Genomic DNA, 27281 nt, shown 5'->3' with positions numbered 1-27281 from the left:
CTTGTGTTTATAAATTCAGACCTTTGGCGGGGTAGGCACTACATGTTGTAGACGTGATGCAGTGCTATCAAGAAGGTGACATAGGAGGTACAAGAGAAAACATTGTCGCCATCATTCCTACCTATAACAATCATGCAAATGATCAATTTGAATGTGGAGGCTTTCTTTAATTATTTTGAAGCTGTCCTTTTCAGTACAAAATTAGTTCAAGATCCCAAAATCTTTTTTATGAGCATGCTTCCTTTGCAGCTTAATGCAGAGATTGCAGAACTCAAAGGCTGCTTACTCTTGATTCCACCGACCTCTCTCTTTCATATCCCTACAGTTACCATCGTTGTATCCATGCTACTTCCCTTTGTCACAGTTTCCTATCTTTCTCTGCATTCTCTTCTCATCCTCTTTTGCCTTTCTGTCTCTTGCTCTGGGTCACATTCTGATGAAGTGATTTTCAGTCCCCAATGATAAGTGTTGTTGCCTAACACCTGCAAACACCTACACAGATTAAGCTTGGATTTTTCAAGCACATCAAAGCATCTCCGTAGGGGCAAGCAATAGCGCTACAGCAATCCTCTTTGTGGTGAATCTTTGTTGTGGCCTCAGCAGTGGTGGCGGGTATCAGGGCAGAGTGGTGAGGCAGGGGTGAGGGGACGATGACGAAGAAAACCACTTAACTGACGCTCGCCGTAATCTCCGGCTCGGTGCTCTTTAACTGCAGTGCACGGGCTCCCAGCCTCACCTGGGTCCAATCCCGATGCTGCCATCATGCATGAGAGCCGCATCAGAATTGGCCTGAGTGCCCTCAATTTCCACTCCCAGGGAGACTGGGAGCCTGTGCCTGCTGTCTCCAACCCAGCAATGCAGCTCGGGTTGGAGACATACATTGCGCATGTCAATTTGGTCATCCTCAGACGGTCAGCCAAACCGACATGCACGCTAACAGCAGTGCTGAAACACTCCCCCTTCACCCTGTCAGCATCTGGCCCCGCCCCAAAGCCTCATTCGTGTTAAAAATAAAACGATAATAAACCCATGTTATTATTGTCTTATTTTTTGAGTTTTGCATCTTCAGGCAGGGGAGATGACGCTCCTCCGCCATAGCGGAGGAGCCACCCCAGGGCTCCAGACACCCACCACACACAATCACCACCTTCTTAATTTATCCACATTCCTTATGACCCTCCTCACCCCTTCCAAAGAATGTTTTTATCTTTATTCTATAGGGTAGACCAAAATTCCATGTAGACCACGTGTCACTCCTCTGTCCACATCAGATCTTCTTACCTTTGAAGTTTTCAGGTGTGCCACACCAGCGCTCAAAGTCCGTCATAGTTGCACATCTAGTTCTGCCACTACTTCTCACCAGTTCTTCCCTTCCTGCCAAAAACGTCCAGTGTGACAAATGGGATTTTTTACACTAAAGAGCAAATGTTCAACATGGTGATGGGGATTTTGGCTGTTAACACCTTTCAGTTCTTTGAATTTAGGGTATTGCAGTTGGAATAATTACATTGTAAGGGGACTGCATTGTACCTTCAGCAAGCCATAAGATTATGGGTTATGGATTTAGGGAAATAGTGCACTGTTGAGTGTAACATATCAATATCACTAAATATTAATTAAAAGGTTGTTGAGGGGTGTGTTCGGCAGTATTGGGACCACCACTTAGACCCTTCATGTGAGGTGGCTGGATTTCAGCCCTGGAATATCAGTGGGCCAGTATTTCTGATTCTATCCTATTTCCCTGCACCTACATCCAGACATTGTAAGTTTTAGTCCCCAGAATGGGTGATAACATATTAATACTGGGTGAAACTCTGCAGATTTCTTTTCATTCAATTGACCTCTGATATTCACTAACTGTTTAAGCAGTGGTAAACACAGGATTCGGTGCAGGTTGGCCTGTTGGGCAAGCGGTGAGGGAGGCCATTGCGGCCATACCAAAGCTGTGGCTTTGTTAGGGCCAGATTAGTCTGTTTACCCTGTGGTAGTGGTGGGTGCGGACAGGAGCTAGGCTCCGCCTGAGCCACTTTCCAGGCATCTGTTTACCCACCGTTTTACTGAATGCAGATCTGCATCGGGTAAAACAAGTTCTGTTTTTTTTTTTTGTGACACTGTAGTTGGCAGAGGGGTATTCCCAAGGCTTTACTTGTAATGAGGCATTTAGTGGTTTCTTATGTATCTGCAGAGATCTGGTGGATAGGAAAACTACTCTAAGTAAAACCATCAAACATTATAAGTTGATCTTCCTCCTTAACTAAGAAGGGTGCCACAAAACCTGGCAGATCATGGATATTTGCAGGTTAGAGCTATTTGAATGTGGGATTTAACACTTTGTATGAACTGTGTCTTTTGCATTCATCTACAAGTGCTGATGATCCTTGTAAAATGTTCAGTAGCTTAGTTCTCAATGTTGGTCATGTAAGGTACCACTAGCCTATTCAAACCTGGTTTCATGTTATGCTTTCTGTTACTTACATTTTAGTTTTTCCCCCTCTTATAACTGAAATACACAGTTAGGGGTGGTAATAATGTGTTACCATACCCTGCCCTCTGGTGCCCTTTTACATTTTTTTTTCAGGGCTCTGGAACAGAGTCTCCAGGCCCTGTAATGACAGCTGCTACATTTAACTCCATGCTGAATCTGTCCATCAAATCCTGCAGGACCAGCCAATCAGATTTCTTTTTTTGTTGATTTTTCTTGCGGGACTTCTATCAACAGATTTCTATAAATGTTGAAACTTAATTTCTCAAAAACAGCTCAACAGATTTACACCAAATTATAAAAAAGCATGCTTTCTCGGTAAAGAACTAGCTGTCTGCCAGATTTGGTGTAGTTATGTTTAGCCGTTTTTTTCTGAATTGTTGTCTAATTTTTCTCTAAGAAAATTGTATGGGTAAAAGTGTTATGAGGCCCCCTTATTTCTCGGCACCTGCTGGAGAGATCACCACAAAAATGTGCAGGAAGAAAGTGAGGTGAATGAATTCCTTATTTGGAAAGTTTCATGAAGATTTCTCAAACGGCACCAAAGATATAAGTGAGAAAAAAAATCTTTTCCTATGGAAAGTCTGACTTAACTATAACTACACAGTTTTGACCGGCACTGTGTAGTATATTACCTTACCTTCAATGATGCAAGGTAGAACACTTCTGATCTAAAAACGCTACAGATGTAAAGACTCCCAATGTAATAGCCAGGATATAATGACTCCCAATGTCATTTTTTGTGAAGTACCAATTGGGTTCAATAACGTGTTTATCAATAGATCTTCATACCTTACGTCTGTTTTTTAGACACTGTAAATATTCCTGCTACCCAATTAAATGGTGCTCAGTTTACCAACCTTTGGAAAGTGAAAGCTGAGTCTGACCTGCCCAGATTCAAACTCTTGACCTTCTGGTCGGGGCAGATGTTAGCGGTAGGCAAGAGTACCAAGACATCTTGCAGCTGCATGACCCTGCAGTGAGCGTTGAAGCAGAGATAGAACCCTACAGAGAAGTTGCTGGAATTGAAGTGCTTTTGTATGTGCGATTGTGAGAGTCAGTTGTGTTTGGATTTGTTACTTTGGAAGCCCTTCTACCAAAAGTGTTGCACAAAGAGACACAGCAGTACATAAGACCATTAGCAGTGAAATAAGGTGATGGGGCATGATCAGGAGTCGTGAAGGGATAGACGAGATATTCAGCTATGGCTCTCTGCCGGTCAAACCGCATCCAGGGTTGTGATAGTCACAGTTCTTAAAGATCACTATGGATTATGTTCTTGGTGCACCACGTGTGTCGTGTGTCATCAATTTCGTATTGACAACATACGAGGGAGGAAGAAGTAATGATTTTACATTTCATACTTCACAATTTCTTACGTTTTTCATCTTTCAAAATGATTTCATGTGAGGCTAAAAACAGTATGCCTTTCGGAGGTAATTTTCTTGAAAAAACCCTAGTTTATCTATTGTGCAGTCATTGCAGTAGTCATCCAGGTCACCTTCTAGGCATAGAGTGAGTATTGGCAACACAAGTACAGGCACAGGTTACACCAAGTGAAAAAGAAGCAGCAGGAGAAGTCCACCATTTAATAATTGGAAACCCTACACTTGACTGTGTCTCCCTATATACTGACTTAAATTTTGACTTTAATTTTCCTCAGTGTTTCATCTCAGTAGGGCTGCTTTGTTTTATGAAAAGTGTGTAACAAGCACATTTTTCTAAAACATTACTTGTGCAACCATGTTGCAACGTGTATTTTAATTGTTCTTGTTCGATTTGTAAAAGGGTTGATACCTGAAAGCATAAATGCTACAAACATGAAGGAGTAAATCATTCTGACAGAGAGTAAAGAGCAAAAGTCAGCATGTCCATTCTTACCTATCAGCTTTTTTTACAATGCTCTTGTTACTATTAATACATTGATCATGCTTTGTTGAGTAATTGTGCCTCCCTAATTCTATTACTCTTTCTATGAACCAGGTGTTGGGAGGATCTTACATCTGCATTCGTTATCCAATTAGTTTTGTATCTTTAATTTGTTTTTACTGTGCACCGAAGAGATTTCTTTAACACTGTTTATTTATCAGCACTCTAACACACTGTTTTCAGTATTAGCCCTTTCATGATAATATATTGAAATAACACATATTAGAAATGTATATTGGAAATGTAATTCTGCTCCTGCCTGCCATACCCCAGGATGATAACTACCAATCAAGTGAACATCTGGAATATGTACAGGGCGGACCGATGGGGAATTGAAATCTAGTCATTATAAGAGGCATTTGCAAAAGGGAACTACATCAAGGAGTTGAAGGCAAACCTATAGGTACTAGGAGGTGAAAGAGAATAGGATATACATTTATGTCAGGGGAGAGAGGGTCACTTTCACTTCACAGTAAAGTCAGTTCAGACCTCTACTACTGTGATTCTTGTTAACATGAAGCGGCCGATTCCGATTTCGTCTGGAAAACGTACAAGCCGTACGCGTGTTTTCTGACCAACTCGTACAGCTGTACGAGCGAGCAAGTATGATGCGAGAAATGCAAAATCGGCGACCAAATCGTTTCTGGGTTCAAACCGCTCCGTACGTCTCGTCTGTAAGCAAACCGTGCTGTGCAATGGAGGCGATTTCCGACCGAGCTAGTACGATGCACGATTCGGACAGCCGGATCGAGTCGGTGCCTCCGACACGTAAACGCTCCGGGAAGCGGACTTCGGGGATCCGCACCGGACCCCCCTTCACCCGTAGCCTAATGAGTCGTTCACAGGGGGGAGATCCATGTACGGTGCGGGTGGCACCGATGCGTCTCCACTACAGGGGGCGCCCTTGTGCGCAACGTACCTTTTTCATCAATGAGAGCCTATGTACGCGTTGTACAACAGGCTACCATTGATTTTAATGGGGCTCCGAGCGACCTGTGTCCGTCAGCGCTTGTTTGCATGGTACTCGGGCGCTCGGAGCCCCGGAGCACGAGTCGGTCGGAAAGCCATCTGGATCGGAGTCGGAAGGAGCCTTCTCCCAGGGAGATCGGAATCGGCCCCTAATTTAGGGATATTCACAATCTTTCCTCGTGGATGCTTACAGAAGAAGAGGGATTCTGATGGATATTGATTTAGTTCTTTTCAGCCTCTACCCATGAAGACTTGTCCACTTGATCTTATCCATTTATAAGCATCCCACTTGCCTGCAGTAATATGAAGTATTCGTAGCATTTTTTAATGTTTAGTCGCCTAAATCCACAATTTTCCTCCAGGATCTGTAAATATGAGGGTTTGATAAAGGCTCTTTTTCTTTCCTACAAATTATCAATGTTGTCTGACAATAAGTAATACTTATCAGTGACATTAGACCATAACTTATTTCAAATTGAAGCAATAGTTTGGTAGAGATTTGTTTAATGTTTTGTTTAGCAGTACTTGATGTTAAAATTAGTTTTTATCATGTTAAAGATTTTTGTATTTTTTGTGTGTGTGAATTCATGTACAGAAGGACTTTGCTGTTTCTCGATGAGCTAGGTCATAGTTTGTTCAATGCATGGCCTACACTGTATACCTGCAGCATCAATTGTCTCTTTAAGTATTATGTGTTGCAGTGCAAACTCAACACCTATAACCATCTTGATAGCACACTAGAAGCTGCACATAATACTGCAAGTCTAAATAACAGTGCTAATGGCTGAGAGTCTCTACTGGACACAGGATTTGTTGACATGTTAACACAGTCCAACTTTACAATCAAGCATTGGGAAAGCCAATAGGTCAACCTTTAATGTGCCAACATATGTAAACACCTTCACTCACTGGTTGCTTCAGTGCAGGTTAGATGAGCAGTTGGTTGCCTGTGGTCTGGTACCTCTGTACAGTCATTGATGGCAATTGATTTTTCCAGCTTCAACCTCTTTAAACACCATCATGTGTAAGAATGGGTAATTGATTGGTTAAAAGAGCAGTAAGAAGAAAGTTTTCCTCTGAAGACCAAGTTATAACCTGCTTCTACATTTTTTTGTCAATGGGAGGAACAATCTGAAGGCCTAGTAGTTTTGTCAGAGAGTTTCATGGCCACATCATATCTACAGACATACTGGTGGGAAGGAGTCATTGAAGAAGAGTTTCTGGAGGATAAGCAACAACGTATTTATTTTTTTATTTGCATTCTGCAGAAAATTTCAAGATCAAATGTTGCACATACGAACAGAGCAAAGAACAGTATCGGATGGGTACATACAAATGGAGTTTGGATTTCGCAGATGGTGGATGAAAAACAATATAGGACATTAAATACATTTAACATAGATATAAATGTATAAAATCGCATTGACAAATTAGTGCGTAGAGATGGTAGTTAAGATGATTCTTTAGAGCAGTTTAAAATTATGCAAGCAGAGTGACTGAGAGAATTGCAGCTGAAAGAGTGTTGCAGTGTAGTTGTGTTAGTAACTGAAAAGAACAGAACTCAGATGCAGTACATGGGGCATTGATTCTAAATAAGTGGTTTTTACTGCCTGAGCATAGGTTTTAAGTAGCTGCATACTTATTCTGGACTCCAGATGATCATGATCAGTAGTTTGTATTTGTGCCCTGTTTTCAGTTGACAACTAGCTAACGAACTAGTTAACTTGATGTCAGCTGTAGCAGAGTCACTTTTTCTTTGTGGTCACCCTATATTGTTAGCCTTTTTTCTGGATCCTTTTTTATACTGGTATTAGGATTCTGGGCAATTTGACAACACCAATCAATGCACAGTGTGTTTGTTCTGGCCTTAAAATTGTACTGTGAAAATTGGTTTCATCCAATCAGTCTATTTATCTTTTCTATAATGCTATGGCAGGTAATGCAGGAATTATACCAGTACTGTGGAAATACATTAAATGTCACATGTGGGTTGCAGTGGCTATTTACGCCACGGCACATAATGACAAAAATGTATGCTTGTCAGGAGCACCACTGTGCTTTGTCTGGACTGCAGTTTAAAATGCTGGTAAACCTATGTTTATGTAGCTATAAGTCACATGTACTGTATGCTTACACCACCCAGAAGGGCTGGGATCTTAATATTTAAACAAATGACACACTACATGTTTGGAATAGTGTGCCTTCAAAGTTACTAAATGTCCACAAGCTGTTTTCACTTTGTAGGGACGAATAGCTTCTCCAGTAACCGACTTCGGTAAAATTAAAAGCTTTAATTTCTGTCTTTGACTGGGAAAATTCTAGAAAAGTTATTCAAAGTTATTTTCCACTTCGTTTTAAAAATCAAATTCCATGGTGAAAGTAGATTTTTGGTTATTTTCGAGGATAAATAATTTTATCAAGATATGCCTTGTTCTGCCAGGGACAAAACTGGCACAAAACCAGTTTTGTCATTCATCTCACCTCCAGCACCTCAATACATATTCTTGGTTTAAGTTAACTCCTCTGTTCACAGAGGACAATGGCATGTCCTCTGGGCCCAGGAAGGCAAGAACTCTGTCAACAACAGGCCACTTACTAAAGCATTAGCCACTTAGAAGGGGAACAACAACAGTTGGACATAGTAAAAGGGGTTGGAAGGATATGGTTGGATGTATTCCGTAGCTATCTGGCTCTAGTCCCAGCAGACGGAAATCCAGCTCTTGGCCCTCTTAGAGGGCAGAGACCCCATCAAAATATGGGAGTTGTTTAGGGAAGCCAGAGGCCTTCTGATAGAAGACAGTGGTAGCCATTTTAGATGTAGGACATCTAAAATTGTTCACAGTAAAGCAAACAGGAATGATTCAAAAGAAGGTAGTCATAGGGTGAAAAATGAAACCGGATTGATTAGGACAGATTCTTCTTGTTTTGGGATAGGGCTCAGGATAAGACTGGAACCCCACCTCACTTCTTCAGAGCACCCAATGTACTATAAAGGCAATACTCATAAAAAAGGAGACATTGTTGGAAAAAAGACTGAAGGGCTCCTGTTTTTTGCTGTCACTCCGTGAGTGTAATAACTTTTCAAGGGACAGGTGACTGACCTCTTTACCTGCGCTAAATATGCAAAAAGCAGAGGGTCTGTTAAGTCAAAAAAGATTCAGTTGCGGTTGACGACTGAGTATTGGATATTGTAGGAGCCCTGGCTGGAGAGAGTCATGGGCCCCAGAAGTATGACCTGAGGAACTGATAGCTGCAGGAGTTACCAGATGGAGAGTGGGACATGGCACTTTTTTCCACCTCCAGAGGGCCAGGACAAGGTTCTGAAGCCTGCTCAGTATGGTTGTGCATTAGACAAGCAGGAAAATCAGGGTTGTCTTTATCAGAGTGCTGAAAATGGTTTCAGCAAGACCTCGCAATAAAGGTATTCAGTCTCATAGGGCACTGCCTGGCTACAGCTCCCAGGCATGCCCCATTGGAATTATCAGAACCAAAATAATACAAAGGTAAATCTTTGGACCAGGGTGAGGCAGCATATCTATCTGAGTAGCAAAATAGCGTAAGCAGCTACAAAGCCCATATTTGTCTCATTTGGAGGTTTTGCTAACAAAACCATCATCTTCAACAGGAGCACGATGATGACATATCTGACTTTGAGGGACCCTCGTTGGCTTCAACCAGGATTATTGAGTCACTGAAAGATTCTCCTTTCCAAAAAGTACACAATGTTATATCCAACCTCTCCTCTATCACAGTAAGCCTGAAATCCCGCCAATGTCCTGCTTAACCACCAACTGATATTTTTTAATGATGCTACCAGATAGCAGCAGTTGGCGCTTTGTGCTTTTAGGCGCTATTTTTAAATTATTCTTTAAAAATGATTAACTCCAGTTTTACATATTGGATTATTGTTGTTTTGGTCTTGTTTTATTTATCAAATATTGCTCTATTTTTCGAACTGGGTGTGGGATCTTTTGTGTGGTGTTCTCACTGTTTTACTGTTTGAAGTGTTGCACAAATACTTCACACTTTGCTTTTAAGTAAAGCATGACTGCTCTGTGCCAAGCTACCAGGGGGTTGAGAACAGGTTAATATGGAGTATTATGGTTCCTGCTTGATCTGGGCTCATGCCCCAGTCAACCAGTATTCCAATTTCTCTAAGTGTGGGATATTTTTTGGGTTGAATTTCCATTTATTACTGTGAAGTGCTGCATAAATACTTTCCACAATGCCTTTAAGTTAAGCCTGACAGCTTTTGTGCTAAACTATAGAGGGTTAAGCCCAGGTTAATTTAGTGACTTTTTGTGGTTCACTCTGAGAAGGATTGTGGCTGTTGCTTGGGTAGTGTTTCACCACCCTCAACCAACTACCCAATTTCTCACAGCCAGGCACTGGCAATAAGCAGACAGTGTTGGGGTTGTTAGACACTTCTGGGCCTTCATTTATGAGTCCCCTTGCACCATCAGAACGTCACTTTTTGTGATGATCCATGGTACAAGAGCCTGCTCCTTATTTACGAGGCAGCACTTTTTTGGCTTTATGCGCCTCGTAAATATTGTCCCCTTTAACGCAGTTTTCTGTGTTACAGGGGCGTGCGATGTGTGTTGCTGGGGGCGTTCCCAGCAACATCCATGACATTTTGACACTGCCCCAGATTTACGAGAAATCATCAATCTGAGGCAGCGCCAAAACCTTAAGCCTCCCCAGGGGAGGCGTAAGGGAGGCACAGCGAGGAGAAATATCATTATTTCACCTTGTGGTTCCTTTTTTTATGGGTGCTGCATTATGCAGCACCCATAGAAAAAGGAAAAAGCCTCTTGTGATTGTTTTTGTGCAGGAAGGTTTCCCTTCCTGCACAAAAACAATTATCCACTCAACGCAGGCACACTTTCACCATGGTGCAAAGGTGTCTGCGTTGGCGCACGGCAGCACATTGTGCGCCGGCGCAGGGGAAAAGGATATGAATGTGCTGTATCTTACAGATACAGCAAACACAAGGAGATGATGAACGGAGCGCTGAAACTTTTCAGACACTCAACCCCAGTCACAGATCTGGGTTGAATCCGTCAACGTTCTTTAGCTCACTTCGCCACCTCAGTTCAGAACAAGTTATATGCAAATCAGTCTTGACCCTGTGCCTCAAGGAAACAGTTCATGGAGAGACACGGGGAGAGGTAGGCATGAAGGGTGATGTCCTGAAACCGGTCTCAGAATGCTTGTCTCCGGTCCAGGAGGGACCTGACTTGGCAGTTTGGGCTGGACTGTTCCCACAAGGAACAGGGTCAAGGCTGATTTGCATATGGCTGGGTCCAAACTGGGGTGGTGTGGTGAGCAAAAGAACGATGGATTTAACCCAGATCCTTGTGACTGGGGGTGAATGTTTGCATTGTCCAGCAATCCGTCAATCAATTGTTTCTTTTGCATGTATCTTACAGATATGGCGCATTCCTGCCCTTTTGTTTTAGCCGTAGGGCAGCGCAGAAGGGAGGCCTGCAGGGCTGCGTTACGGTAAAACCTCATAAATGAGGCCCTTTTGTCTCCCTCTGCTAGTTGGCACATGGGTCTCCAATAGCACGTGCATCACAACCTTCTCCTCTCTTCTTGAGTTCGGTAAGAAGCTGAAGACCTGGCTTTTTGATTAACAACCCCTCCCCCCCCACCCCCCAACCCCAGCAAGAAAAGGCATGTACAGCTTCTGAGCTTCAGGATACCCACATGGGTGACAGTGCACTCTACAAATACACATAACTTACCATAACAGTGACACACACAGCCACTTTACAGGGTTTTCAAAGTTATGTATGAATACATCTAATTTCTGCAGAAAATTTATTTTTAATGACTTGGAAACCTCATAACTTTAAATTTTGCATCAGGAAAAGGGGGTCACCTGCCCATTATTCTGGCGCAACATAACTCATCATAGAGACGAACAGTGTACGACAGCCGAGGCGAGCACGTAGCGCAGTCGTAATGTATGGTAATATAACAAACCAGAGTTGACATTAACGCGCAGGAAGATTACAACGCGTTCCCCTTTTCAGTCCCAAGCGCTGTCTGCACGTCACAAACCTGTTCACAGGAACAGCAAGGCCTATATAACCTGCCCCGGGTGTTGAACTTGGACCGAACGAGAGAACATTGTCAACAGAGCCGCGGCACTTTGGCGTCACGGACTCTCTCTGCACTGACTTTCTTCACCGTCGGGGAGGGTCATTCTCTGCAAGCGTCAGTTATGCACAGGCTAATACAAGGCCAAGAAAATGTACAAGTGCACACATCTGCACACTATTCAATGACATTCGCTCCACAGCTTGTGAGCGCAGGGATTCTGCAACTTTAGCAGTAGTTGTGAAACCCTAATCCATGTCTCCTTTTACAGGGAGCAGAAGTCAGCTCAGAAAACGTCTTTCTGATTGGTATAATTACATCTCAATGATGGTAGACAGAAAAGTATTCGGTGCAAACATTAGTTACCACTGTAGCATGAAAGTGAGTTAGTGACAATGGTTGTGTCCAAGAAGAAGGCTTTTCAAAATAAATAAATAATCTGCAGGTGAAGTACAACTGCACAACACAGAAAAGCTAAACAACAAGAAATAAAAAATAAAAAATGCAACACCATACCACAGCAATGAACGAAACACCACCATAATACAAAAAAAGAACACAACATACGAATACACGCGTGTTGGTGTGTTTGGCTTGTGGCTTGAGACTCAACCTAAAATCATGCCTTGAAGCACGTTTTAGAACTTTTTCCAAGCTCACTGTATGTGCTCTGCCACGTGTTATTGTGAATTCACATCCACAACAGGAATTTGAACTAAAACCCAAGTCTGAAATTGGTTGGTAAGCTCTTGTTCCTAAAGTATATTTATTATTAGAGAATAAAAATATTAGTTTAATTTAGGCACCCAGACTGCCAGACTTAATCACACTTAACCCTTGTTTGAATCATGGTGCATAGGGCCATTAATAAGTTAACATGCCTGAGACTTCCCCGAGGGCCACAAAAGTCCACAACAACTTGCCAGTGAAAGACCAAATCTCTCCGAATTTGGCGCATGTGAGGCCATTAACGGCTAGAATCACGTCGTTGCACCAATAATGTTGGAGCTCTTATAAAATGTGGTGTAGCTCCACAAAACCTTGCAGCATTTACAAACCAAGGGGACATTTCTGACTCGGTGGAGGATGAGGCAGAAGAACTGCTCTCACTTTTACCGCAGACCTCTCCTGGGTTAGGCACCAACCAAACTGGGCTGCTTATCATTGTAGAAAAAACCAGATGTCTGATCTACCCATAATGACCATTGCGTATTATGTTTGATGTTGGTGCAGTGTCTACGTGCTGTTGGAGACCCATGTGGCAACTTGCAAAGGGAGATAGAGGGGGCTCATTTATGAGGTTTTACCGTAAGGCTCCGCCACAGGCCTCCCTGCTGCGCTACCCTACGTTTTCTTACAAAACCAGACCAACCAAAGTAGACTGACCAGGATTTGCACAAAAACCTTACCAATTAGAACCAGGGTCCAGAAAGAGGCCAAGAAGTATATCACGATTTAACTATGCGAAACACATGGGCTTTACATGACAGCAAGCTTTTACGTGCTGGCCTCTGTGTGGTTGTCTTCACAAACACATTTGAACTGAATGATGTACCTCAAGTACAAATCTTCTAAACATCTCTTTCTTACCTTTGTGCCATAGCACAAAGGCTGCAGCTCTCCATTCTGTGAAAGATAGTAAACATAATCCCAAATGAGAGCTATTTAATAACATCCTTAGTTTGGCTTGTGGATTCCATCCACCAAACTGGATGACATGTAATCTCTGATAAGGCAGTCGTATTCTGCATTGTCTGCCAGGGATGAACCACCTTCGATGAGAGAAACACCTAAGTTGAAAATCCATGCTTTTGAAATTCCACCAACAATTTTGTGAGCGTGAGCACTGGGAATGTGCCCTAGTGTGGCAGTACACACTCAGTGCCCACATAGTAGCTTACCTAACATGCAGGAGCCCATCATTTTAAAGATGCTGTACTTGCCTTTTCCTGAAAGTCCACCACAATTTCCATGGCAGTCCATCATGGAGTTTAGCCCACCAGAGACAGTGGCGGACCATTCACGCCATGCTGAAAGGCTGGTCCATCAACATGTCTAGCAAGTTTAACTCAAGACCTTGGTAGAGAAAGATGTATGTGTCTTTGCAAGAGTAATGGTTACCATCTAGTGTACTTTAAATGGAGCATTTTTTTTATCTCCAGTTGTGCAGATGGGGAATCTAATTGTTTTTGGCGCTACTGTCTGTTGGATTTGGCCCTTTCGGCATGGTCATCCCCAAACTTTATGCCTCCATCCTCCTGTTTTCTGAACCTGTTTTTGTAGGCCTTTAGGACTCTAAACGCTTTACCACTGCTAACCAGTGCTAAAGTGCTTGCGCTCTCTCATTTAAAAATGGTACAATTAGTTTACATCCAGTTGGCATAACTCATTTACTTATAAGTCCCTAGAAAAGTGGTACTGCTTGTACCCAGGGCCTGTAAATTAAATGCTACTAGTAGGCCTGCAGCACTTGTTGCTCCACACCCCCTTAAGCAGCCATGAAAACCTGTCTCAGGCCTGCCATTGCAGCCTGTGTTTATAGTTTTAAAATGACAGTTTGACCTGGCAAAATAAACCTTTTGTCAGGCCCAAAACTTCATTTTTTTGTAAGCATAAGTCGCCCCTAGGGTTGTCCCTGAACTGACCTGAGGGCAGGGTGCAGTGTATTTAAAAGCAGGATTTGTAATTTTAAGTTTTACAGTTCTGGTAGTGAAATCTTAAATCTGTTTTTCACTATTGCAAGCCCTACTTCTCCAATAGGACCACATTAGAGGTGCCTTGTTATATTTAATAAGGAGATCTTCCAAATTGGAACAGGTAAACAGTTCATGTTTGATGTTTTTGGAATGGTAATGAAAAATCTCTCTTTGAGGGTAAAGTCATATTTTTAATGACAATTTTTAAAATCGCACTTTAAAAAAGTTGGCATTTTCCTGTGTTGCCTATTTAGTGACTGCAGCCTGTGTAAGGGTCACGTGACTGGGGATAGTTGGCAGTTAGACTTTGTATATTCTTCCTAGACAACCATACACAAATGAGAGCTTAGGTGTGCCTTGATGGGCCATCACTGGCAGGATGGGAGCATGGAGTTAGGCACAGCCCCACTTACACCTGAATAGTCTTTGTCCTGCCTTCACACAGAGGATTGCATACCCCCTGTGGTTCATTTGGAGCCAGGGCAGAGAAGGCAGGAAACCTGTGTACTTCTAAGGGAATCCTCTAGGTTTCTCTCACTTCAAAGAAGGCAGCAGATATAAATATTGGACCTCAGACACCAATTCTTCAGTACACTTCTGGGCATGTAGATACTACAGAAGCAGGACTGCCTTTCTGCTACCCTGCTACTATGATGTTGTGCTGCCTGTTACCCTGCTTGCAGAGACATGCACCCTTCACCCCAGGTTGACGTGACTCCAAGGGTCAGCCATCTGAACTCCTGTTCTGAGCTACAGGGAAATAACAAGCTCCAGAGGCTCCCTGCAACTGCCCAGCTGGGCCTGCAGCAGGCCATGCCTGAGCCCTACTGGCCTCTGCTGCAGTGAGTTCCAGACCCCCAATTGGTGCACCTCAGCTCTTGGACCTTTAGTGTGGCCTCAGTTGAGCTCCCCTGAAGTTTTTGTGCTCTTCACAAATGGGCCTGTTTGCACCAAGATCTTACTGGCCGCCAACGCGAAGTTCTGGGGAACCCAACTCTACGCCCTACAGTGACCATCTACGATGCCTTGTAGCACAAGATATGTACTTCGAGCTACAGCAGCAACAGCTTGCAGGGATCGACAACTTGAAGCTCAAGCAAGGACCATCTGTGACGCAAACATGAACTTCGCGCTACAGCGACGGCTGTCTGCGACACCCAGTGTGCTATGCACGCTACATCAACGACCATCCATGACACTCTCCAAACTCCTCACGTCCCCTTCCACCTTGAATGGAACTCGTTAGAGGCTACTGACTGGGTCTTTTATGAAAGACTTTCTAGAAATATCCATTCCTTAAAGGCTCAGCATCAAATTCAGGCTCTTTTTCAATGTTGTATCCGTCTTCATGAGCGTGTGCCTGATGTCTGGCCATTTCGTTCCTCTTTTTTTCTTGTCCCTCTGATACATTATTAATCCTCTTGTGTAATTTATTTATAGCATGCATGTGGTTCTGTATCTCATCTGAAAGATGGCAATTAAGCAGATCATGAAAACAATCATGTTAGTGTGGAATGATAAAAGCTATAGCAGGCAGATGTGTCTTTTGGAATAGAATATCATATAATAGGCCAAGTATTAAAAAAACAACAACAACGGGGCTGAAGCGATTCCAAAGACCAGCTACTAACTCAGAGGAAGTCTGAGGCGAGAAATTGATTGAATCCGGAAGGAGGAAGTGCGGTGAAACGTGAGACTGGGACTCCAGCGGTCAGGCAATTGAAAGATTGCTGCTAATGGAGGATGAGACCGTGCTCTGTGTGTCGCTGGGATCTGGGGACCAGGGGGTTCATCTGTAATGCTTTGTTGCAATTTAGATGCAGTCTCAATTGAGGACATGATGGAAACGTTCTATTTTTGTGAATCAGTGGTATGCGGTGGTAGCAGCGTGCGATGGAAAATAGAGATTTTATATAACAGGTCTTTATTAAGTTTTTCCCTGCTTCCCCGAAGTGCCTTACTGTTGACCAAAAAAGGATTTATTTTAGACTTTTACGATGCAGAAAATGATATCTAGAATCTCACCAAACTTCACAATCAGAACATGTGGACTGAATTGTCTGAATTGCAGCAAATATGCCTGAATTTACGTCTGTGACCAGATATCTATAACTGTTACTATCATTGTAACTGTCCAAATACATAGATTTTTTAAATACAAATTATAAATTCAGTGCCATAGATTCACTTCAGGGAAATATGTTGGCGGTACCAAACCATCCTTAGGAACAAGGCTTCGTCAACAACGCTTCACAATACAGGACCTCAGGTGTCTCGGGGCGCCAGACCTCTACTGTGCGGCAAACAATTGAATGGATTCCCCAGGCTTCATCCAACATGCCAATATAAATAGCACACTAGGGCTAATCCGCTAAGTTAAAATGGCTAAGGCTTCCAACTCCAGGGGCTGTATCATAGCCGCGTGCACAGGTGCGGTACCGAGCCTGACACTCGTTTTTAAGAACTTGCGTTGTCTACAACTCTTACGCTTAAAACTACCAGTTAGTGCACGCATACATGGCAACATTTTAGAAGAGGATAGTGGGAGATTTTAGAAAAATAATGGGGGATTGTCTTTCTCCCATTGACTTCTATCGAGGCCTGAATCGGGTCTACTGTCATGTTTAGGACTTGGTGTGCTGCGGCAGGACGCAGATGTAGGTTTTCTCCCCTTACCATCAGGAGCAGGGAGAAAGTGCAGGCAGAAAGTCTGTGACAAAAATGTTGTGCACTGGCCTGCAGGAGCAGGTTACTGGCAGTGATAACCACACGTCACACTAGACCATTCCTGCAGCCCGCCGAGGAATCGGGTTTTTGGATGCAGGAATCGGGAGTCCGGAGACTAGTCTTGACGCGGGTAGCCTCCCGCCTGAAGCTGGAGGGTTGACACGCATGCGCAAGAGCTGTAGACAGTTCAGCTGCAGCTCATGCCCTTCTTGCAGCGCTCCTGAGTTCGCGTATGCGCTGCCGACAGAGTTATTCTTCGGAAACAGACATGAGTCAGTTGTGTGTCTGTGCTCACGTGCATGACACGGCCACTGAATTCCTAGCCTCAACTTTGAGTACGGCTTATTGACCCACAGTGGTCATACATGAGGAATGATGGCTCGAGACATTGGTGCGCCCTACTGACATCTTTCATGGCACCCCATGACCTTCGTCTCCACGAATCCCCTCACTTCCACCGTCCAACACTGCCCCTCCCCCCTCCACTGGAGCAAGTGACAGGACACCAGGTACTTTACATTGGAAGTGTTATTAAAATTGAGCAGATTAATGTAGAGGGTTGTGATAAAGTGTGGCATTAGGCCAGGTATTTCGTATTCATTTGAGTGTGTGTAGAAGGGAGATGGCAGGTGGTGAGTGGGTGGGTGGCAGTCCGCCAAGTATCATTTTTTTACCTCCATCAGACCTGGGGTTGTGATCTTGAAGAAGGTGAACCCCAGACACTGCTACTTCTGCACTGCCTGCCTGTGTGGGAGAAGAGGATTTAGGGGTGTGAGCGCACACAACATAAACATTCCTGTTTAGTTACTTTGAATTAAGGGATTATTGTTTAACCTAATGGTGAAAGACATCATAGAAAACTCGAGCTTTGCTCTTGAGGTCTGTATCATTCATAACAACTCAGTGAACAAACCTAGTTACTCACAGTTATCCCCCTATGATTGTGTATATTCTGCCATGCAATAAAGCATGTATGTGGCAATCAAGCAAACATGTATAGAGCCCGGTAAGTCACCCTTTGGGTCTCGAGGCGCTTGTAGCTGCTGAGTGGTGGTATCTCATTTGAACATCCAGGTCTTCAGTCCTTTCCTGAATTGCTGGAGCAACGGGGGGGCGGTTCTTAGATGCAGGGGAGGGAGTTATATGTCTTGGCTGCCGGGTGCGAGAAGGAGCGTCCTCCCTCTTGGTCCGGCAGATCCGGGGGTTGACTGCTAGGAAAGGTGAATGTGTGTGAGAAAAGTAAATGTGAAAGCTGTGATCCTAATTTTAATTTTATGTGCCAGAAAAGGCTATAGAGTCATTTGTATAGATACACGGAGGTTTGGGAGTAGGATTGCCATAAAGAGCCTCAGCTGAGTAATTATCAGGGCCACTGAAATTATACGGCATGGGAGGACCAAATTATGTGGCAGGGTTGACTAAATTATGTGGGAAGAAAAGGCGGATTATGTGGCGTGATGTGGCACATACTGTGGTAGTAAACCTTAATTATTTTCTTATTTTTATCCTTTTTAACACTATCTGGACATAGGTTACTTCTCATTAGCACCTGTTTAACACCTAAATATAGCATTAAGGAACAAAAAGGGGACCAGTCAACCTATGCACTGGGACTTCCACTGCCCAGCAACGTGTCGCTGCAATTTTAGTAACTTTTGAACCATTTAAGCTCGAAACTATTTGTTTGTTTTGTTAAAACCCGCAGGATATGCAGCAGATGATGGATTGTGTGGCAAATGCGGTAAATCTGTAATTATGCAGTAAAACGCCGCTGCCGCACAATCGCATAATTCCAGTGACCCTGATGATCCACAAAAAGTGAAAGATCCGGAGACCAAACGTTTTCTGTTTAATGTGCATAAACTATGTAAAACTGAACTTAAGTTATTTAGTTGAACATTTCTTCGCTTCCTACTGATGTTCACTTTTTTGTCGTTTCATTTAGTAACGCATCTCTGAGGTAAACATGTTCTTCTCTTCCGTTGCAGCTTTGATGTGGACAATGGCACATCATCGGGACGCAGTCCCCTGGATCCCATGACGAGCCCCGGGTCAGGCCTCATTCTACAGGCCAACTTTGTCCACAGTCAACGCAGGGAGTCCTTCCTGTACCGGTCAGACAGCGACTATGACCTGTCACCAAAGTCCATGTCCAGAAACTCCTCCATAGCTAGCGACATGTAAGTATTCCACAGTTAATACAAATGGCAGATACACTGTGAGCGCCTGACAGAGAGGTCTGTTTAGTGCTCCATTTGCGAAATGGAAACGAGTGCTACGGAATTTTGTGTCGACTCGTAGGCGCTTTGTTGAACTTTTATGACCTGATTTGCATGCCTTAAGTTAAATACCTATTGGTTCATAGATAACTTGATGACTGGATAATGATGTACTTACCGATTACAAGTTTAATTACAACTTAAGTGGAAATCCCATTAGGGCGGAAATAATAGTTTGTGTCTGAATCAGAATTGTACATTTTGCAGTAATTACCACCTCAGCCGGTTTTTATCCTGCATAGTATGTGCCAAGTAGAACCTGGTGGCATTATTGCAGAAAAAGCACGGCGGTGTGATTGTTTGCACCTCGGAGCTGGACAATCATTTTGGGTACATCATTTAGACCAAGATTTAAGGTGCTGAACCTGGAAGGATAGAGCAATGCCCCCCCTCCCCCCCCCCGGCAAATACTGCGCCCCCAGGATCGATTTTTCCACGTGCTATTCTACGGCACCCAAAGAGCACAGTGGGTGGAGTAAGTCCCGTTTTGTTGCTGTGGTGACTTTTTACAGTGTATGAATGAATAGCAGAAATGCATTCTATTCTGAAATCGCCCTTAGAAGGCAGGCATGGATGTTCTGTGCGTGCTTATGGAGACGCCCACTCTGGTCATGTGATATGCCTATTTATTAGCAGGGCATGAAATATTCAGGTTTAACCAAAGCGCGAAACTGTCTGTATTTATAGGTCGCTAACAAGAGCTGCGATACTGTAGACAAGTAATTAGGGCTCTGCTCTACTGACGTAACTTCATTTGCTTTCCTGTCTGTACATTGTATAATGACAAAACAACTGCGTGTTGATTAAACGGTGCTGGTGAAATCCCAGTAGGTATATGTGTTCTACATGTATAGTATATACAGGAAACAACAGTATATTGATCAGCTGGAGTCAAGTAAAATGAAGTTCAAAACGTTGTTTAAGTTCAATGTAAAAAAAAACGGAAGACAAAAAAATCAGTGGGGATTGTAAATACCCAGTACTGGGGAATTTGCCCTTCAGCCCTCTTTTTTAGAATCATTTTGAATCGATTTACACACAGCTCTCCAATACTTTTAAAATTATTTCTTAATGCGCTTGCTGTTTTAGGTTTTATGGTTCAGAATGGAAAATACTGAATTCCTAATATTATTTTTCCAGCTTCGACCCAAAAATACAGTCCAGGGGGTAAAAACTAGCCAGGTGGCAGCCTCACACCTGAGGCACCACGTGACCTAGACACGCTCCAAAGACTCTCCCCTCTTTCCCTCGGACCTTCTGCATGTCCAGGGGGGACAATAAAGGAGAGGCACTCTCTCCCCTCCCCCACCTCCCACTGCCCATTCTGTCTCAGTCCCTTCATTTTCAGTGTGCCTCTTGGGCGGTCTAGTTCGCAGAAGGAAGGATTTGCATAAAAGTTATAAAACAAAATACCATGCATTAAAAGCTTTATTCGTTTGATATATATATTTTTTAATTTATGCATATTTTGCATAGTCTTAAACATGAAGGAATTTTCTTTTCAATCTTCTTTTCAAGCTGACTCGTGGCCGAATTGTTAGCAAAAAATTATGGGTGAGGTTTGACAATCTCTTGTCATTCCAACCCCAGGTGTCCGCGGCGGTGGGCACTTGTTTTGGACTGCTTTGGGCCTTAAAGAAATTTCTCTTTCTTCTTCCTTTGCCTTCCAGAAAGATGGTGGTTCATGCTCTCGTCACCTGTAGGTTGGACGGTGCTAATGTTTTGTACCTGGGTCTTCCTGAGCATTTGATCAATAGGCTCCTGGTCGTTCAAATTACAGCACGTTTGCTCATTGGTGATCATCACACTGGCAGACTGTCAGCGGTGACCAGCGCAGGTGGGAGCGGTGGGGCGTGGCGGTGTGGGAGGGGGGCGTCGACAGACGATAGAATAGGTCAAATTAAATAAAAGCGATTCCTTTTTCTGTCAACGCCCCACCGCGCTTACCTTCACCGGCCGTGACTGCTGCCTGTAAAGGATTGAATACTTTACTCATCGTTCGCTTTGGCCCACAGGGTGCTTTGTTTCGGCTGGCTCCCAGTATCTGATAACTGGGTTGTAACCCTATTCTCCAGCAAGAGTTCTGCCTTCTTCGCAGCCTGTTCTTGCTGTGGTTCCCAGCGTCAGGGGCTCTGAAGGGGAGGCCCTTCCTTTCTCTTATGTGGCCCCGTCAGTGTGGTATCGGCTTCCTTGGGTGAGCTCTGAGTCATCTTTGAGGAGAAAGATTAAAACTTGGTTATTTACGTTGGTATAACTGGTGTCTTTGTACTGTTGGTCTTTAGCACTGGGGTACTACTAGGAGCATCTGGGTGCTGTATCCATACATTCATTCATTCATTCATACACATTTTGAATATTTTAAACATGAAGGAATTTGATGTGATACATGCGCTGTCAGGGGTTGGCACACACAAAGCATCAGTGTTAGTCAGTGTTTTTTTATCCTGTATGAACTGCAGGGTGAACCTCATGTTCCCTCCTGTGCTTCTGTGGGGCAGGCTGCTGGAGTTCCACGTTAGACCCTTACTCTGGCCGAGCTGTGCTCTAATACTGCAGCTTATTCACTGTTCATACTTCACCAGCATACCTGGCAGAATGTTTCCCCTGGAAATACTGCACATTCCGTGTTTGGTAACAAAGAACTGGGGGAAATGTGTGCTATTACCACATTATCCACTATTCTGCGGGGCAGGACTCACAATGGAGATGGGCAGTCTCAACCAGATAAATATGGCATCTCGAGGGGCCACTTTTTAATGGGTACAGGAATACCTCTCAAAATCCTGGGGGGCTCACACTGGATCCAGAAAGGCATAATGTAGTCAACGATTTTAATGAAGTGTGATTCTTTAATGCTTGCCATTTGTAAACACCTTACTCTAGCTATAATATTTTGTTTTAAAACATCACTGCGAGGTTGACAGATTAACAAATAGCAGTTCTTCATTTTAGACCTGGCATGCGTTATATGATGCAATGATGTGTACATTTGGTGTACGATTGTAATGACATTTGAATGTTGTTTTCCTATTGCCCTGACTGTTACAGTTTAGCTGTTTTGTAGTGCTATGAATAACACGTTGTAAAATTTACCGAATGATATCAAACGAAGTGCCACTCACTCTGTTGATTTTGGAAGGTTGAGGTTCGAAGTGCCACTCACTCTGTTGATTTTGGAAGGTTGGGGTTCGAAGTGCCACTCACTCTGTTGATTTTGGAAGGTTGGGGTTCGAAGGGCCACTCACTCTGTTAATTTTGGAAGGTTGAGGTTCGAAGTGCCACTTACTCTGTTGATTTTGGAAGGTTGAGGTTCGAAGGGCCACTCACTCTGTTAAATTTGGAAGGTTGGGGTTCGAAGTACCACTCACTCTGTTAATTTTGGAAGGTTGAGGCTCGAAGTGCCACTCACTCTGTTAATTTTGGACGGTTATGGTTCGAAGTGCCACTCTCTCTGTTAATTTTGGAAGGTTGAGGCTCGAAGTGCCACTCACTCTGTTGATTTTGGAAGGTTGAGGCTCGAAGTGCCACTCACTCTGTTGATTTTGGAAGGTTGAGGTTCGAAGGAAGTGCCACTCACTCTGTTAATTTTGGAAGGTTGGGGTTCGAAGTGCCACTCACTCTTAATTTTGGAAGGTTGGGGTTCGAAGTGCCACTCACTCTGTTGATTTTGGAAGGTTGGGGCTCGAAGTGCCACTCACTCTGTTGATTTTGGGAGGTTGGGGTTGGAAGTGCCACTCACTTTGTTGATTTTGGAAGGTTGAGGCTCGAAGTGCCACTCACTCTGTTGATTTTGGAAGGTTGAGGCCAGCAGTGCCTCAGTGGGGACTTCAGGCTTGTTTCTAGCCAGGACAAAATGGCCGACACGTAGCCTTTCCAGAAAAGTACAAAACCTAGCCAAGCCAACCACGCTGGAGCAGAGTTGCCCCCCCGAGATTGGTATTTACTGCTCTCTACCCAGAATGCACTGGGGGGGGGGGGAGGCTACTCTCCATGTCCAGCAACTGGAAAGATACAACCTCCAGGGGCCTGTTCGAGGAAATCTTGTGTTACCCCAGAGACCGCCCTGGAACACAAAGAACAAGGGCGGAAGTATACGGTGGTTTTAGGGCTGCCTTGTGTCCTAACGGGCAGCTTACATAGTCCCCCTTGCACCCGTCATTTCTATAAACAACTTAAGGGATGCAATCAGGTCAGAGTAACCCTAACAATAATGATAACATTGCATTTACCATTCAATATCCATGTGGCCAAAATGATATATATTGTGTTCATGAATATTTCAGACACAAAAAACTAAACATGAATGACCTCCCCCCCCCCATCTGCTCCAACCCTCTTGACATAATTTACAAGAGAAAGCCAGTAAGTATCTTCCCTGGTTATCACTCTTGCCCCTACAAGCCATGACCCCTCTACTGAGAGGTGTGCGGGTAGAGGCCAGGGCTAGGTCTCTCCATCTCCAGGCGCACCGAAGAGAGTACCTGAGACGAGGCACCGGGTCTGCTGGTGGAGTCTCTATATATGTGAGGCCAGAGAAGCACTAGAAGAAAAAAAAAAATTCACTGGGGGGGGGGGGGGGGGGGCAAAAGATACAGAGGCATGGATGGTCACATCTGTCTGGATGCTCTTCCCTACATCCATTTACATATCCTACAGGTGAACATAATTGTGAGTAATTGTACTCCATAGTGATCGCTCAAACGTATATACATATCACAAGTTGGCACAAAGTCTGGATGTTGCTTAAAAACACAACCAAAGTTCTTATGATCAATGCTAGTCATTTAACCATAGGCGCTGGGAGTGGGGGTGCGGGGTGGGGTGGGGCTAGGCCCCCAAAATAAGCATGCTGAAGCTCAAGAGATGAATGAGCAATAGAGATACCCTTACATTGTGTCTATAACTTGTAACATGTGCTGCGCGTTCAGAGGGCACACGTTAGGTTATGTTACTGAGACCCATAGCTGCTTCTTCTTTTAACACTAAGATTGAGGTTTTCTTTCTCCGACTGCAAAGTCAGAGGATTTTGCAACGAGAAACGCTTGACATTCCAGCTGGGACACAGGGAGGATGAAAGGCTCTCCGATGGCAGTCTCTGCAACACACAACACTTTTACATACACCTAAATGAACGGTACACATATTTCAGAATATTTCAGCAGTCAGCAAAGCACAAATGAAGCACACATTTGTCATTCTAAAGTGTGATAGAAATAAAGATTGTCATAGGATCCAAGCAAATGAAGACACTACTTGCTGATGGTAAATATTTGCTGAAAACCAATATCCATCCATTCCCGTTTGTGTAGTATATCATGTTATCAATCAGACTATCTGATTGTGCAAATGTGATGCCCATTAAATGGTGGTGCCCTATCACTCCATGCTTTAGTAATGTATGTGAGGCCGTGTGCTCCAAAGTACTCCACCAGCTCCTTGCCACACCCTTACCGCGCCTGCTGGATTGGGGTGGCTCATATGCTAGACTTTGTCTTGGTGTGAAGCGAGGATTGTTCACAGTCCCTATATCCTCAGAGATGTAACATTGATCGCAGGACCCCTACTCTAACAATGGTTCCAGCTGCACTGCTTGTACCTGCTTGCAAATGGAAATAACCTTAGCAAAGCTTTTTGAACAGGTGAAGGTAGGAATGCTTCATAAGGAGACGAATGTGACAATACTAAGTAATGTCTAACAAATGCACTGGTTAGTTTATTCAGAGACTGCCAAGAGGCAGTGGGGGGCGGTGGGTGGGTAATTGCAGTGGGGTTTTGAATTCAGATTGGTGGATGCTGTGTTTCTGTTGCAAGGCGTCTTACACAAGGGAAACATCCTTTCCCCACAGTCTTAACAATGACCAGCCTTTACAACAAAGTCACTACCCCATATGCAACATTACTATGCATTACTTTACCACGCAAGTCGTTACAACGACTTGCTGTAGGGGCTGCGTTGTTGGGCTGAGGTTGGATTTTTAAGTCTAACACCTTCCCTACTGTTGTGTAGACTGATGTTGGAATAGTAATTTATACTATTCCAAAGTCCAACGCCCCCTAAAGCCAGTTGTTATAATGACCTGCGTGCTAAAGTAACATGTGATAACGTTGCAGGCGGGGTACTGGCTGCGTTGTAAAGGCATGCAGGGTAAATGCCTCATACAAGCCTTGCACAATGCTGGGGCGTGCTAGGAAGTAAAAAAAACTCTGTAAGAGCAGCAGGGGGCCTAATACCATACTTAGGGGAATAAATAGATTAGAATAACTCTTCACACAGGAGTATTACATGGCTGGAGGAAACGCGTCGCTTATGACTCCAGGTAAATCACTTAGGTACATTGTAAATCACACCTGAACTGAATGTGTGCAGATTTCAATCCTTCTCTAGCTAACTGTTCGCTATTTCTCATCCTCCTCTAACTTTTCACCAACCACACTGCCCGCTGGTGGCCCTCAATGATCTGCACGGGTTCGTCACTCCCTGGACACCACCCTCTCGTGCTATCTTCTCCTTCATTTTCTTTTATCATTGCATTAGGATGTTGTGTTTAACTCCTGTATTCAGTCCTCACAGCCACTGCTGCAGGATTCCAAATAAGCCATATTGGATACAAGTGAGCATCTTTTTTTCTTCAATAGCAAGTCATTAACCAACATGTTAGTAGTATGTAATCTGGACTACTTTAACAATCTACTGGTGGGACTCCCACAATAGTCACTATCTCTCCTCCATACGATGAATAATTCCACTAAATCCCTGCTATTGTTTTTGCCTTGTCCCTCACTCTCCCCTGCACACAGACACAACTCAGGCTGGCTTTTAGCCAAGCACAGGGCACGGTACAGCCCTCTTGCTCCGGGTGGTTCCAGGCTGCATATCTTCCCAGTTAGTCACTCATCACACATCATCTTGCACTTTACAGCGAGTCAAAGTTCAATCCCTGACTGTACCCAAGCCTCCCGGTGCCCTTTTCAAGTTTCACTCTTATGAATTACTTGCCCCACTGCCCATGGAATGTCCTTTTCTACATATATGAGATGTACATCTCTTGTCACGAGTTAAAAACAACCCTAGACACTCACTTCTCCAGGTAGGAAATCTGACGCTATTCAGATCTGCAAGGTTTACGTCATATTCTTGACATCATTTCTATCCTACTCATCTTTGCAATTAATGTAAATATGTATATTAGCTAAATACATTTGCTTAATGCATGTGAAGCACATCTGTCATCTATGAATCCACTAATCAGCTTCACTGTGCAACAAACGCCTCCATTACGCAAATCATCTTCACCTTATATACCCTCATTTCCAATATATAAACAGTGCCGTCATCCGTGGTTCATAAATATAAAGCAATACTCTTACCAGTGCCTAATTTGTACAATATTAAGTGCGAGGGTCCAGGATATTTCTCTGCCGCCCACTGCTGCTTGTGCCCTTTCAGGTCCCTGCCAGGCCTCCTAAATGCCAGTACCAACGACACCCACCATTACAGTCCCACAAATGTTACACTTTAGACTGCACTTGGTGATCCACAGCGTTAATAATGTCCTGAGCACCCTCCTGTTATTTTCAATAGTACATCGAGGTGATAAGCATTTTGTTCATGTTCCTTAAAAAAAAATAAAAAAATAGACTGACTGCACCACCATGTGGTGGTCTGCCTTAAATATGTGCCCGTGTTACCAAATACGTGCAGGTGCCGAGCAGCGGAAAACATAGGCACAAATTAAGCACTGGCTCTTACCTGTTCTCATCAACCAAGTCAGCAAATACCACAAATCTATGTCTACGTGATCATCTCATTTGTTAACGGCCTTATTTACCTCGTGCTGCTATATGCAGCTCTAGTGTTAGAAGGGCTACAATTTCTAAATATATACAAATCTATATTAAATGTTTTTTTAGCTACACCGGAATGCAGTTCCTGTCCAGTTAAATTAAAATAAGAATAAATATGAAAACAGTTAAGCCAGAAATATTTGAACACAACATATATAAAATAGCTAACCACTGCCGCACACATCTAAAATGCATGTGTACATCACCACAGCTGACTGCCGACATTCACTGGAATATTCCTTCCCT

The 27281-nt window shown here is 43.6% G+C and overlaps 1 protein-coding gene across 3 annotated transcripts in view; it reads left to right on the top strand.

The window, feature by feature from the left end:
* LOC146865348 (3',5'-cyclic-AMP phosphodiesterase 4D) overlaps positions 1-27281 on the top strand; it is a 1349871-nt gene that overhangs the window by 826959 nt on the left and 495631 nt on the right. For all 3 annotated transcript variants that reach the window (XM_085631472.1, XM_085631460.1, XM_085631466.1), the window contains exon 2: positions 18900-19091. In XM_085631472.1, the coding sequence (XP_085487598.1) occupies positions 18900-19091 (192 nt within the window). The remainder of the gene's footprint in view (positions 1-18899; positions 19092-27281) is intronic.

This window comes from Triturus cristatus, chromosome 2_1 (genome assembly GCF_964204655.1).
Source record: "Triturus cristatus chromosome 2_1, aTriCri1.1, whole genome shotgun sequence".
Taxonomy (NCBI): domain Eukaryota; kingdom Metazoa; phylum Chordata; class Amphibia; order Caudata; family Salamandridae; genus Triturus; species Triturus cristatus.
Note: the sequence above shows the minus strand (reverse complement) of the source record. Positions and strands in the feature narration are given on the sequence as shown.